The sequence below is a fragment of the Enoplosus armatus genome, chromosome 12 (assembly GCF_043641665.1).
Source record: "Enoplosus armatus isolate fEnoArm2 chromosome 12, fEnoArm2.hap1, whole genome shotgun sequence".
Taxonomy (NCBI): Eukaryota; Metazoa; Chordata; class Actinopteri; order Centrarchiformes; family Enoplosidae; genus Enoplosus; species Enoplosus armatus.
Genome location: NC_092191.1, coordinates 23,506,616 through 23,519,780, shown reverse-complemented (window position 1 = coordinate 23,519,780; position 13,165 = coordinate 23,506,616). Strand labels below are relative to the sequence as shown.

The 13,165-nt window shown below is 43.5% G+C and overlaps 1 protein-coding gene across 2 annotated transcripts in view; it reads left to right on the top strand.

The window, feature by feature from the left end:
- shtn1 (shootin 1) overlaps window positions 1-13,165 on the top strand; it is a 32,138-nt gene that overhangs the window by 11,245 nt on the left and 7,728 nt on the right. For both annotated transcript variants that reach the window (XM_070915841.1, XM_070915839.1), the window contains exons 5-12: window positions 4,305-4,470; window positions 7,028-7,125; window positions 7,260-7,341; window positions 7,567-7,661; window positions 7,788-7,934; window positions 9,646-9,799; window positions 10,174-10,291; window positions 10,389-10,477. In XM_070915841.1, the coding sequence (XP_070771942.1) occupies window positions 4,305-4,470; window positions 7,028-7,125; window positions 7,260-7,341; window positions 7,567-7,661; window positions 7,788-7,934; window positions 9,646-9,799; window positions 10,174-10,291; window positions 10,389-10,477 (949 nt within the window). The remainder of the gene's footprint in view (window positions 1-4,304; window positions 4,471-7,027; window positions 7,126-7,259; window positions 7,342-7,566; window positions 7,662-7,787; window positions 7,935-9,645; window positions 9,800-10,173; window positions 10,292-10,388; window positions 10,478-13,165) is intronic.

The window sequence follows — 13,165 nt, the reverse complement described above, 5'->3', positions numbered from 1 at the left end:
GGAGGCTGAGGGAGAATTACGATGAAGGTCGACTTTCAGGCCTTTTTTTCCTTACCGCCCCTCGGCCTTCAGTCCTCCTCTTTCCTTTGGGTTGTTTTTCATCCTCATCTTACAAGATTTCTACTGCCCGAAATGACCATAAGGTATCTGGGCAAGTCGACTGGGTTGTTGATCAATACCACTGGCTCGAAGATTACTCGGCTGGCTGCTGATTTCTTAAGACACTCCCAGTACTCGTCTATTGACCTTGTCTACTGGTCATTGCTGCAATCCATTGTACATTTTGTGAGGTTTGAAATGCTTAACCTTTAAACTACGTAATAACAAATGACAGTAGTGTTAATATTACTATGTTCAGTGTGATGAAATATTACATCTATTCTAGATGTTTCCATTGAATCTCGGCTGTAATTTCTGCATTGAAGAAATAATGTTTTAGTATCATTTATAGGCTACTGTAACTTCAGGGTCTGAACCATTAGCGTCACCTAATAATGACAGGCTTTGTGCAAGATTTTTTTATTATCCCCTAACCCTAACCATAACCTCTACGTGCCTAAACCTAACCCTTACCCTAACCCTAAACCTAACCTCAACCTAAACCTAACCCAACTCTCACCTTAAACCAAGTCCTCACCCTACAATTTTATGATTTACGTTATGGGGACTTGCATTTTCTCCCCATAAGGAAGACGAGTCCCCACAAGGAAGATGAGTCCCCACAATGTGACTGTGTAAACGGATTTATGTCCCCACAACATTAATTAATACCTGCCCACACACACACGCTGAGACGGAAAATGAGAGTCCGAGGCTGTGTTCGAAACCGCTTACTACAACCTACCAACAAATGCAGTATGCCCCCCCCCCCCCAAAACTTTTAAATGAGGCCTTGTAGATCTATGAGTGAAGATTCAGTAACTGGGCTGCTTATTTCTCAGATTTGTTCAGAAACACATTTTGGCGACTGCTGAGGTGAAACAGGTGAAAGCTTGCGTGACATTTAATGGCAGTCCACCGCCAGCGCTTTGCATCGTGGGACACAGTAGGCGAGGCAGACAGAGATCAGAATGACATTTTATTCAATAACTCGTGACTCCAAAAAAAAAAAACCAGGCCATACGGGTATGACAGTTTATTAACGTAGCCATTCAAGAAATGTAAATGTATTGTTGTAATATTTACTTTGCCATTGGAGTACTATGGATGTAAATGTGCAGGTTAGGGGAAATGTTTGGGTTTGCAAATATTTTGTAAATATTTAGCAAGTGATGACACAGAATTACATCTGATGAATTGTTTGTTGTTGCCTTGAAATGTGGGAGAGAGAATCTTCTTCTTCTTCTTCTTCTTTTCTTTTGTGTCACATTTCTTTTCGTACTGACTCAGTGCAGCGAATTGGCTTCAGAAAATATAATGTCCACTGAACAGGGCCTGCTAAGAGGCAGCAGTAAACTAGCCCACTCCTGGTCTGACAGCAGGAATTAATCTATTTGTTCTTAAGAATATACTGGCTAAAAGCTTGCTCCGTGGCAGTCTAAGTGACTACTCTCTTTCAAGCTTTATTTGATGTCTTTGGTCTCCTCTGCTCACTGCTGCTTCTTTTCTCCTCCCCTTCCTCGATATAAAACAGAAAAAAAGGGTCCATAGCTAGACACTCCCTGGCGCCTGCCTTGCTAATATAGTAGGGTGTGTGAGCACTCACTGTGGGGGTGGGGGGGGGGGCAGACAGACTGATTGTATATATTCACACATCAACTATTCATTTGCTTCAGTTAAAAGCAACACATCGGTTCACCATTAATCTATAAGTACTGTGAATGGAATAAGGTTGGAATAAGTGACGTTACCCTTTTTTTTTTTGAACAGTGTTTACCTTTCAATAGCATTTCAGCAATATTGTAAAGTCACCTACATTCCTACATCAGTGTATTACTCGTTTGTATTTGAATCAAACCCAAAATACACGAGGTGTTCCCAGAGGAGCACAGACAAATTGAGCTCTCTATTAATTTCTTCGTACCCAGCGATGGTAATTTTTACATGCCAAATATTCCCGAGGCCATTCTGAAAGAAGCTAAAAAGTTCAGCACAATTCCTCGACTCAACATTTTGAATTAAATTTTTTTTTTAAAAAAGCGCGTACAAACCAGTCAAATCAGAATGTGGTTTTGATGCTTAAATGTTTTTGTGTTTGATGCGTGATCAAAAAGGACGCGACGAAGGGGGGGCTGCATCTTTGTACCGGTGACCTCCGGAGGTGTGCTTGCCCACGATGCTATGTCAGCCTTGATTTATCTTTAGTATGTAATTTTATACATACACCTCTGGCGAATTGTAGATTATTATCAAAAGAATGTGATTCCATGTTACGTATTGTTGATTGCATTTCAGGAAAAAAAAAGAAAGAAAAAGATGCAGTCTGAAGGGCATAATCAAAAGATGCTGCAATCTGCTCCCACCAGGATGCCAATAATAAATGTTTCTTTTATGGCTCACCTTTTCCATTTCTCTTCTTTTTTTTTTTTTTTCCTTCTCTCGTCTCCAAGCACTTTTCTTCCTTCAGATGACATCGAGAAACACGCATAATTGGCATCCCTCCCATAGGCTTCGTTCATATTATACTTAGCAGTGGTCTACTTAATTGATGCGTGTGGCCGTCCTGGTGACTTTTCGAAATGGATGGAGTTTAGTATGTATGTATGTATGTTCATGAAGAATTTGCAAAAGCATTTCCAAGAAAAAAAAAACGCTGCACAAGAAAACATGTGAGAAGTGATAATCGCAAAGGCAAAAAAAAAAAAGAAACGATGCACAGAAATGCAAGATGGAAATACACATCGCATCAAAAAAAAAAAAACGGTGATTACATCGAAAAAAGGAGAAATGTTCGCTGCCTTTTTCTTTGTCTGCTTTTGCTCCTCTAATGACGTTTCTGGTTTTTTTTTTTTCACACCTTACTGCTTTTGCATGTGTCCTGCCATTATGACTGATTGCAGGGCCAAAGAAAAGAGGAAATCAACAACATCTCATCCGCCCAGCCTGTCGCTGTGCTACCTCATTTCTTTGCCTGTTTTCCACTAGCTTAATACAAAAGCGCGCTCGTCACTATGCATGATTTGAAAAAAACACTGTGAGATGGAGACTGTCAGTTTCTGTTGGATTCGTGTCATCTTCTAGGGTAAATACGTGCTGAATATGCCGTAAATTGTGCATTCAGAGGTTGTTGTCTGTGGCTGCACCGTGTAATCTCGTGTTGAGGTATGGTGAGTGTATTCGTCCTCGGGAGTGAAACTATTTACACTTAGTAAAAGTGTTATTGTCATGGTTACCGTTGACCAAATCATCTGTGAAATTATTTCCCATTCAAAGGTCACTTAGTGTTGCTGCTTAATCTTGTCCAACAGATTACAGTATTACTGAAGTAAGCCCCAGCTTTTACACAGTATATGTACTGTGAGGCTGATGAGGGGAACGAGATGCAGGTGAGGAGGTGGGCGGGGGAATACATTAATTGAGAGAAGTGGGGACAGGTGTGAAGATGGGTGGGGCAAGTCAGGTGATGGGAGGGAGGGGGGGAATGGGAGGCTACAATGCTTCATAGGTTCTTGTGTTGTCAAAGATGGAAGAAAAAAAAAAGATGCCAGTACTCTAAAAGAATGGTTGCAAACCTTGGGGTCAGGAGGACGGAGGGATTTGGAGGTGCAAACAGAAATCTAAGATCTTATCCAGCAGCTGAACTAGACTACATGTTATAATATACATAGAAAGCGGCAGTACTGAGTCATAAGTACTCAGTTGGACAGAAGTGATCATTTTCCACAAAGCTCTTTATATCCAAAGCGCTCCAGTACGTGCACATAAGACTGACAATTCCTCAGCTCATCACATATCGTGCCTTTATTCTTTTTGTCTGTTTATAATTGTAAGCTAAAAATGGCCACTCATTATGGTTCCAATAGCCAGGATATAGAAGAACACTTATTTGGTTATTTTGTATAATTAACCATAAAAATGAATACGATAATTGCATTCCATATGACATAATACAGTACAGTGAGACTTCGTTGAAAATCTGCAGGACTGCTGTACAGGACTTGCAAAATATTAACTTTTTTTTTTCAGGTAATGTGGACAGTGCATAACAGCACAAGAAAGAAATATATAATGTCACATGTAGCACCTTTTTAAATATGTCACCATGGAGTGCCATTGATCTGTTTTCTTCATGGTGTTCTTGAATACATTCGGCATTGACGTTCAAATGTCCTTTCTATGTTTCTCGCTGTGCCTCCTCGCTCAAGTTGAATCGCCAGAACCGCTCTCTGAAGAGGAAAAGCATGATTTTGCTTTCCCACCTCAGCCCAGAGACCGTCACTGAGATCAACCTTGAGGATGAAGAGGAGGAGAGTAACCTAAATGCAGCCAGCAAGGTCTGCCTCTTCCCCCAGTGCCAGACCACCATCTCAGGTACAAGATGCCTCCAACTCCTCCAATCGTGATGTATGTAACACATTTACTAGAAAAATCTAGTGACCTAAAACTCTGTTTGCGTATTTGTTTACAAAAACATCTGTATGGACGAGGCCTGAGTTTAACAGCACGATTCCTACCTTTTATCACTAGTCATTGACAACAGGTAGTATAGTTGTCACGGGGCTGCAGGGTGGCAACAGGGGAAGGACCCAAATTAAGACAGTCAAGACAGCAGGAGGATATCAGTGGTTTAATGACCAAAAATAGCTGACAGGGAGGTACAGGTGGGCACAGATAGGCAGGCAGACAGGTAGACAGACAGGTAACAGGCAGGCAGGTAGACAGGGGAAGGTTTGGCTCGAAAGCAAAAACACAACGCAAGATAGCAACTAGGAACAACTGACAAAGGAAGTGGACTGGTATATGTAGAGTAAAATCCTGGGTGTGGGAGGAGTTCGGGGAGGCTATGGAGAAGGACTTTTGGTTGGCCTCAAGGAAGTTCTGGCAAACCAACTCGGAAGGAGAAAGCAGGGCTTTGCTCAGGCAGTTCTCAGCAGTGGAGAAGAACTGCTGACCTTGACTGGGGATATTTTTGAGGAACTCCTGAGGCCGACCAACACGTTCTCTATTGAGGAGGCACAGTCTGAAGACCCAGGGGAAGCCTCATCTCATGAGAGCTATGTCCGTATTCTTGGCACAAAGTCGAACACGTTTTCGGTGGGTGTTGGCCTCCGCCAGGGTTGTCCCTCGTTACCGATTCTGTGATATTCATGGACAGAATCTCACGGCGCAGCAGGGTGGAGGTGAGTGTCCGGTTTGGGGGCCTCAAAATTGCGTTTCTGGTCTTTGCAGATGATGTGGTTCTGTTGGCTTCATAAGACTGTGACCTACAGCCCGCACTGGGGTGGTTTCCAGCTGAGTGTGAAGCGGTTCGCGATGAAAGTTTGCTCCTCCAAGTCTGAGGCGATGGTCCCCTGCTGGAAAAAGGTGGATTGCTCCCTCTGGGTTGGGTTGAGTTACTGCCTCAAGCGAAGAAGTTCCAGTATCTCGGGTTCTTGCTAAAATGGAGCATGAGGTCGTCAGGCTCACTGGCAGTAATGCAGGCGTTGCAACCGGACCGTCATGGTGAAGAGGGAGCTGAGCCGGAAGGCTAGATCTATGTTCCAACCCTCACCTATGGCCATGAGCTATGGGTAGTGGCCGAAAGAATGCGATTTCAGATACAAGCGGCCGAAACGAGTTTCCTCCGCATGGCGGCTGGGCTCAGCCTCAGAGATATGGCGAGGCAGGGTTATCTGGAGGCAGCGGGACCAGGCAGCAGTTGATAATTGTTACAATCAAAGCATATGCTAAATGTACCACAGTGGAAATCGATATTACAAAAATATCTACACTATAGTGGGCCAAAACATGTAAACTACTCATTAGTAAACTGCTAGGCTGCATGCATATGCATGAAGTAAGTAAGTACTTACAGTATGTTCTGTGAGTCTTTAAACTGTCAGAACTGTCATCGAGCTGTCTCTGGGAAATGTCATGGTCAGTTGGCAGTAAGTCAGCCAGTAATTATACCCCGAGTGATAATGGATTCATACTCGGTGATGCTTTTCCCGTCATGTCGTTCAAGGCTGCTGGCATTAAAAGGGAGAAATAATCATGTAATTTGCAGATGATATACTCGAATGCACAGGATGACTGAATAAAGAAATAAGTTGACTCGCTCAAAGATTGTGCGCGTATTATGTCGAAAACTCACCACTGCATGTCAATGGGCAGCTAGTTGTGAAGCACTTCCTGTCAGGGAACACATGGGGCACTTTCACTTTACGTGCTCTCACTTTTACCACATTGGAGGTTTGAACTGAATGTGATCAAAGAGCATCTGTTTAAATTCTTAGCTGAGAACATCACAGGCGAGGTCAAAAGAGAAGGTCCTGCCATTGAAAAAAAACTTTTCATCTGTGCAGACATTTTTTTTTTTTTTTTTAGCATTTTTCGTTTAATGTGAGAATTTTATCCATCAGAATACTTAGGAAAGGGCATTCTGTCTCTCCCCAAAAACAATCTTAGGTGTCAGCGACCTTTTTCTGCCTGAGTACCCTCCTAAATGTCTCAGCCTGGTCCTGCTGTGAGCTGCTTTGTATTAACAGATTTAATCTCTTGTGTAATTTCTAGAACACCTAGATTTTATGCAGTTAACACATGAAGTGGACGACTGACATTACTTCTTTTAACAATAACAACACAGCCTGTTGACGCTGCTGCTGGTTTGTTTATTTCACAGTGTATTCGCACCCATTACATTTAGTTTCGCAAACACATATCACAAAGAAAGAAATGAATTGCTAGCGCAGTTTATTCTCCTGCGTTCTCAGCTGGGGTAAACATGTATGTTAAATATTCACCATCTAAAAGCAACAAACTAGTATTTCCTCAACATTACATTAAGGCCAATCACACTAAACGTGGTTGTACCAAATACTACAAATACACTCAATGTGATGTGTATGAGAAAAACACTTAACACTTGCTTTGATTTTCTTTGTTTCAGAGCTACAAAATATGTTGGAGTTCACACTAAAGGAGAAAAATCAAGCAGTTACTGATCTTGAGGCAGTAAGAGGGCAGCTGGGGGAAACCAGAGAGGAAGTAAGCTTACGTTTCGTCTTTTTTTTGTTTTGGTTTCGTCACTCAGATTTCATATACAATACAGTACATCTTTTTTGCTCGTAATAAATCTATGTAATAAGCAACAACACATTTTTTTCTTCTTACATTTGCAGCTGCTGAAAGAGAAGCACAATAACACTGTTTTAATTGCTGAGACCGTGCTGCAAAAGAAGCTCCTGGGGAAATATAACAGAGGTAAGGGTGGGGGGGGAGGGGGGGGGTGCATACAGTCAATGTGGTCTTCAATTAAAAAAAAGAAAATATAAGAATCTAACATGAAAAATGGAAAGCAAGGTCTTCTTTGCTTATAGCAATTACACCAGGGTATCACGAGTAATTGTTTGTTGATATAGTGCAGACTGCGTGTTGCACTTTACCGGTAAAAGGCACCAATGACCCAATGTGGAAATGTTTGTCCAGTGTCTCAATTTGCTGTGGAGGAATACGAAGCCTTACAGGACACCTTGAACCTGGAGAGGGACCTGAGGACAGAGGCAGAGAACTTTGCCAGTGCGGTGAGGTTTTTTTTCAGTAGCCCTCCATGTTCCTCTCTTATTCTGTGCATGAGGATTTCCATTATGCTGTTTTGTCCCTTGTGTCCCGACTCCCCTCCTCCATTTTCGTGGCGGCCCTTTCCTCAGATGGTGGTGGAGCAAAAGAAGCTGAAGAGACAGAGCCACATCCTGATGCAGAGCTCCTCGCCAAGTCGAGCTCTACAGGAAGCCCTTAGCCAGGTCGCCAGGCTGACCCAGGATCTGGAGACACAGAGGCTGGAGCACCAAAACCAGGTCCGCATATACAAATCATGCACAAACTCAGACTCATTTATGGATGTAAACCCTATTTGAGGCGTCACTCACTCAATTCAGCAGTTACTGCTAAGTGAGCACCAAGTACAACAAGCACTTCTTTCAGAATCATATGTAGTGGGCTTTTCGTCTGATTCTGTTATTAAAGTTATCAGCCAAGGGGATGGCTGCTTGTTATCAAAAATTGGGCATATTATTTAAGTCTCTACTAGTTTTGTGAGAAGAAATACAGGTGCTGAATTTCCCTGTTTAAAAGAAACAATGGAAAAGTAACCTACTACTGCTACTACTGTTAACAGTAATAGTAGTAGTGTCTTTTAGCATGTGCAAAAACTGTTTCTCCAATTCAACTTAAGTGTAAATCTGCACAAGAAAAAATCAGAGTGCAGTTTATGCAATGTGAGTGTTTCAAGGGCTGGCAGCAGCGTCGGAAACTTGAACCTGATCAAACCCTTTTACATGCAGTTCAGCCCTAAAGGTTACAAGTGATGGAAACTTTAGAGCTTGCGCTGTCTGGACTCTTAGATATGTGTTTGGGGTTTTTTTTGGTATCAGGTGAAACAGCCTGGAGTTTCAGTTCAGAGCGCCTTAAGATGCCACGTGTACCGCACTGTCCATAACTGAGTCGCATTGTGGGCTCCGTATGTCTTCCTTTAGGGGAGTGGAGTTGTTAGTTGTTTAAGAGAGGGAAGAAGACGGCACCGGGGTGCTATCAGCATCGGCAGACACTGAAGGTTGCGGTATTGGTATGGGCCATCCCTCGGCTCCAGCATGATTTTAGCCGTCTGGTTAAATGACTCAATGCGAAGGAGAAAAGAAAGCAGTAAGAGGAAACTAGTCGGACCACTCTCGTGTTGAGTCTCGGGATCGCACGGTTTCTGATTCATTCGGCGGTTGAATCGAAACAATCTAAAGGAGACCGAGGATCCAGTGTGCGACGTGACACCAGATTATGGTGACAGTCAACCGAAATCATTTGTGCAGTTACTCATTCACGCTAAAACTCATCAGACATACACAAAATAGTTCAAATAGAAGAAGATGATTACATATGTCGACATGTAACCCTGTGCTTTACATCTGTAATGCTAATTCATACGCATCAAAACAAAAATCATTTAGCTGGTTAATTACATGGGTGGGGTGGGGGGGGTGGGGTGAATTATCATAGGCCATGACAGTAAAACCTAGGGGCAGTGACCCGCCAGATTAATAATTAAAAGCAGCAGCGTGGTCTCCAGCTCCCTCCCACCTCCCCTGGCACTGATGGAAAACAATTAGAGCTGAGTGGGATCACTGATCTCTCCCGGTGCCGGGGTGGAGGTGAGCCATACCCTTCATTTGAGGAACAATTAAAACACTGGTTAAGGAACTGGGGGTTAGCGAGCGGATGACTGCATGTCAACTGGCAGCTACCCAATGCTACTTATCAGAAATCATCACTGCAGGAGCTGCAGCCACCCCCCCCCCCCCCCCCCCCCAAAAAAAAATGCTGCAAAGCTTTGCAATGCTTTTTTTTTTTCCCAGCAGGGACGTAGGAGAGAAACATTTATGTTTATCATGAACGTTTCTCACATTTCTTTCTTTTTAAGTGAATAAGACGGGGATGTCCTTCCTGAGGAATAGAGATGCTGTTACAATGAGTGTGTGTGTGTGTGTGTGTGCGTGTTGTGGTCTCGTCCGTCCTCAGAAAAAGCAGATGGAGGACGGGCTGAGGAGCTGCGAGGCTCAGAGGGAGCTGGCGGCATTGAGGCGCAAACTGGAGCTCTTGGAGGAGGAGAGGGCGGAGTATAGTGACAAATGCTCCAAGGCTGAAGTGGAGGTCAAAGACATGCGGTTTACAGGTGAAGACACATTTGGAACTGTAAGGACAGGACACATTGTGGGGCACTACACCGTGCACTATATAGAGGACAATGCAGAGTTATCACTGTGGAGGGACCCTTGTGTGTGTGTGTGTGTGTGTGTGTGTGACCATGAGATTCTCTTCATGTCTTTTGTCAGAGTCTTAACTATAACAGTCTCCTTTTCTGTTCTTGGTGCTGTTGCTGTGTGTGTGTGTGTGTGTGTGTGTGTGTGTGTGTGTGTGTGTGTGTGACCATGAGATTCTCTTCATGTCTTTTGTCAGAGTCTTAACTATAACAGTCTCCTTTTCTGTTCTTGGTGCTGTTGCTGTGTCTGTGTCTGTGTGTGTGTGTGTGCGCGCTTCACTGGCCAGTTGAGGAGCTCCAAAAGAAGCTACAGGCAGCTACCAACCCGCCCCCAGCTCCAGCTCCAGCTCCAGCACCTCCGCCTCCCCCACCACCTCCTCCGGCTCCAGCCTCTAACCCGCTCAGGTTTGCTAATGAACAATTACGATTAAAACATCTACTACCGAGGTGACCAAATCAACGCCAGCAGCTGGATGACCTCCGTTTGTGCCTTCCCCTGCAGCTCGCTGTTGTCATTGATCCGAAAGAGAAGAGACATCCCAGAGAGTTCTGACATCCCACTGGTGGTCCAGGACTCTGCCAAGACACCAGGTACACAACCAAACATCCACCAAAAAAAAAAAGTGCATTACGTACAGCTCTGGTCAACATTATTGGCACCCTTGGATTTTTGTTTTTTCACATTTTAATATGATGTCTGAAGTTGTTCGACATTCTTTTCTTTTCAACTCAATTTCAAAGAAGAAATGTAAAATATGACCCTTTTGTCAGCAACGACGGCCTCCGAGTGTTTCTTGCGGCCACCACCACCAGTGTAATCTTCTTTCCGCCGGTCTGCCGGCCGTTTCTCCCGCTCTTGCACTGCAATTTGTTCAGGCTCTTGGAATGTTTGCAGGGTTCCTCTTCCCAGTGGTAGATTTCAGCACGCTCCAAAGGGTTCCACTTGGACTGGAGATCAGGACTCATTGCTGGCCAGTTTAAAACAGTTGTGTTTTCGGACGTGCGCTTTGGGTCTTTATCGCGCTGTTCTTCGAAACCTCGTTTTCTCACACCGAGTAGCACATTTCGCGAATGAAATTTGCCTTGGAAATCCTCTCGGCGAAGATCAGTTGGGCCTTTTGAATGTCTTCCTTTCGGCAGTAGGGTCCTCCTCGGCCTTCGGCCCGTAAAGCCCTTCTTGGTTTAGTGTGCAGCGTACGGTACAGGTTGAAACCATCTCTCCAGATTGCTCCAGGTCAGCCTGCAGCTCTTTGGCGGTTTTACGTTCACAGTCCGCATCCCACCTTTGACTTCTCTCATCGACCCCCCCCCCCCATGTCCAGGGAGGTTCTCTCTGGAGATGGCCCTGTACCCTTTTTAGAATTCTGGTGTTTGACGATAATAGTACTTCTAGATGCTCTCAGACAGCTCCCCTTGTCTTCGCCATTGTGAAAGCAAGGAACAGGGGAAGAAATATGTCACTAGAGACTGAATTTGAATTGCTCAACTTGAATAATTGCGTCAGAAACCTGAATTTGAATCACATAGTTTGAATTTGTGCCGTTGAACTTGAATTATTGCGTTGGCAAACTGAATCTGAATAGCAACATTTTTAAATTTGAATTACAAACTTGAAACCGAATGGGATATTGTGAAATATTCAACTCTCTACGCACTTCCACATTTACTTCTCACAATTCAAATTCAGTTTACTGAGACGCACATCGGGTCGGTGAGGAAGAGCAATCGAGTGCAGATTCACAGAACTCTAGTCCTGTAATGATGTAGAGATTTCGAAAGCCTAAAGTATTTTCTATATACTGCGTAAAAACTGTAAAAAAAAAATATTTTATCTTTATTTGAGTTTTACCAGCAGTGCTTACAGTAAATGTATCATGTGTGATTTATTATTATTAGTACCCGGCACTATTTGAAAAGGAGCTCTGTGAGTCGGCACTCGATTGCTCTTCCTCAACAACCAGTGGAAGAAGTATAGGACATAAGTGCGCTTGACTTTTCGGCAAGGATCCAATACAGTTTCAGAGCAACTGAATTCAGTTTCATGATATCACATTCACGCATTTCTGCCTTTTTACGTCACGCGAGCATGGACGACATCTATCTCTATCTATCTAATCTAATCTAATGTCGTTTTTTGGGGGGGATTTGAATTCGTAAAAAGGGTTCCAACACGTTTTTTTTAAATTGTTGTTTTATCCTTTTTTTTCTTAAGATAAGGACGATCAGTCTGCTGGAGAGCAGATTTACAAACCTGATCAGCTGTTTCCGACACGTGATGAATGTGCAGTTTTTCGTATTCCAACGCCATACAGATGGATCATATACACGCTGTATAAAAATATAAGAAGAAAAGAAGTGGTTGGGTTCAAACATCCAGCGTGTCTCGTCTTTCTCTGTGTGACGTATGGTCATTTGGTACGTTATTCTCCTCGGGGCTGCTATTTCTCACGCTCGCCAGCAGAGGAGAACTGTTTTTTTTTTGTTGTTTTTTTGCCTTTCAGATTCGGCCTTTTCCTTTGCAAATCCGAAAGTCACCTTTTTGTGCGGAAGGACAAGCGTTGTGGGAAGCGGTGCATGAGAAATTCAAACTCAAATCTCCATCAATGGCCCATGAGGTCACCAATGTTAAATTCTTCAATTTGTGCAAACAAAAGGGCAGCCTTGACTTGTTGGAGCGGGGTTGGACGTCCATGTCGACTGAACAGGCTATACTGTGTCCTCATTCCGCGAGATAGTTTTTGAATATATGAGGCCTGAATTGGGCACTACGCTCGGGGTATTTTGTTGGAAATGCACGCAGGGCTGAATAGGTGCCACCCAAGGATCTTCGACTCCTGACACCTGAATAATAGACTCTTTCTGAGCACTTTGGAGGAAAAATATTTTACTATCACTTCAACACAAAATCATTTTTGTTTGACATTTTAAAGACATCTTACCGACAAAAGTTCCATTGTGCGCGCCATTGAATGTCCTGTGTTTTGGAAATTAAATATTCACATTTCTTCGCTAATGGGACGCATAATGGCAGAATTTTTGTGAGTCTTTTGTGAACCGGAGAAACTCGCAGGTGTCCTCGCAGAATTTTCGGATGAAGAAGTGCTGAACGAGGTTGCCAGTTGAAATTTATTGCAGAATAATTTTCACTTCTCTCATCTGAGGTTGACTGGCGATCCGCCGCCAGCGCTTTGCGTTGTGGGACACAGTAGGCGATGCAGACTGGAGACATTTTTTTCTCCCGAATCAGTACGACGTCTGGGTGTTTTTGACAAACTGCAT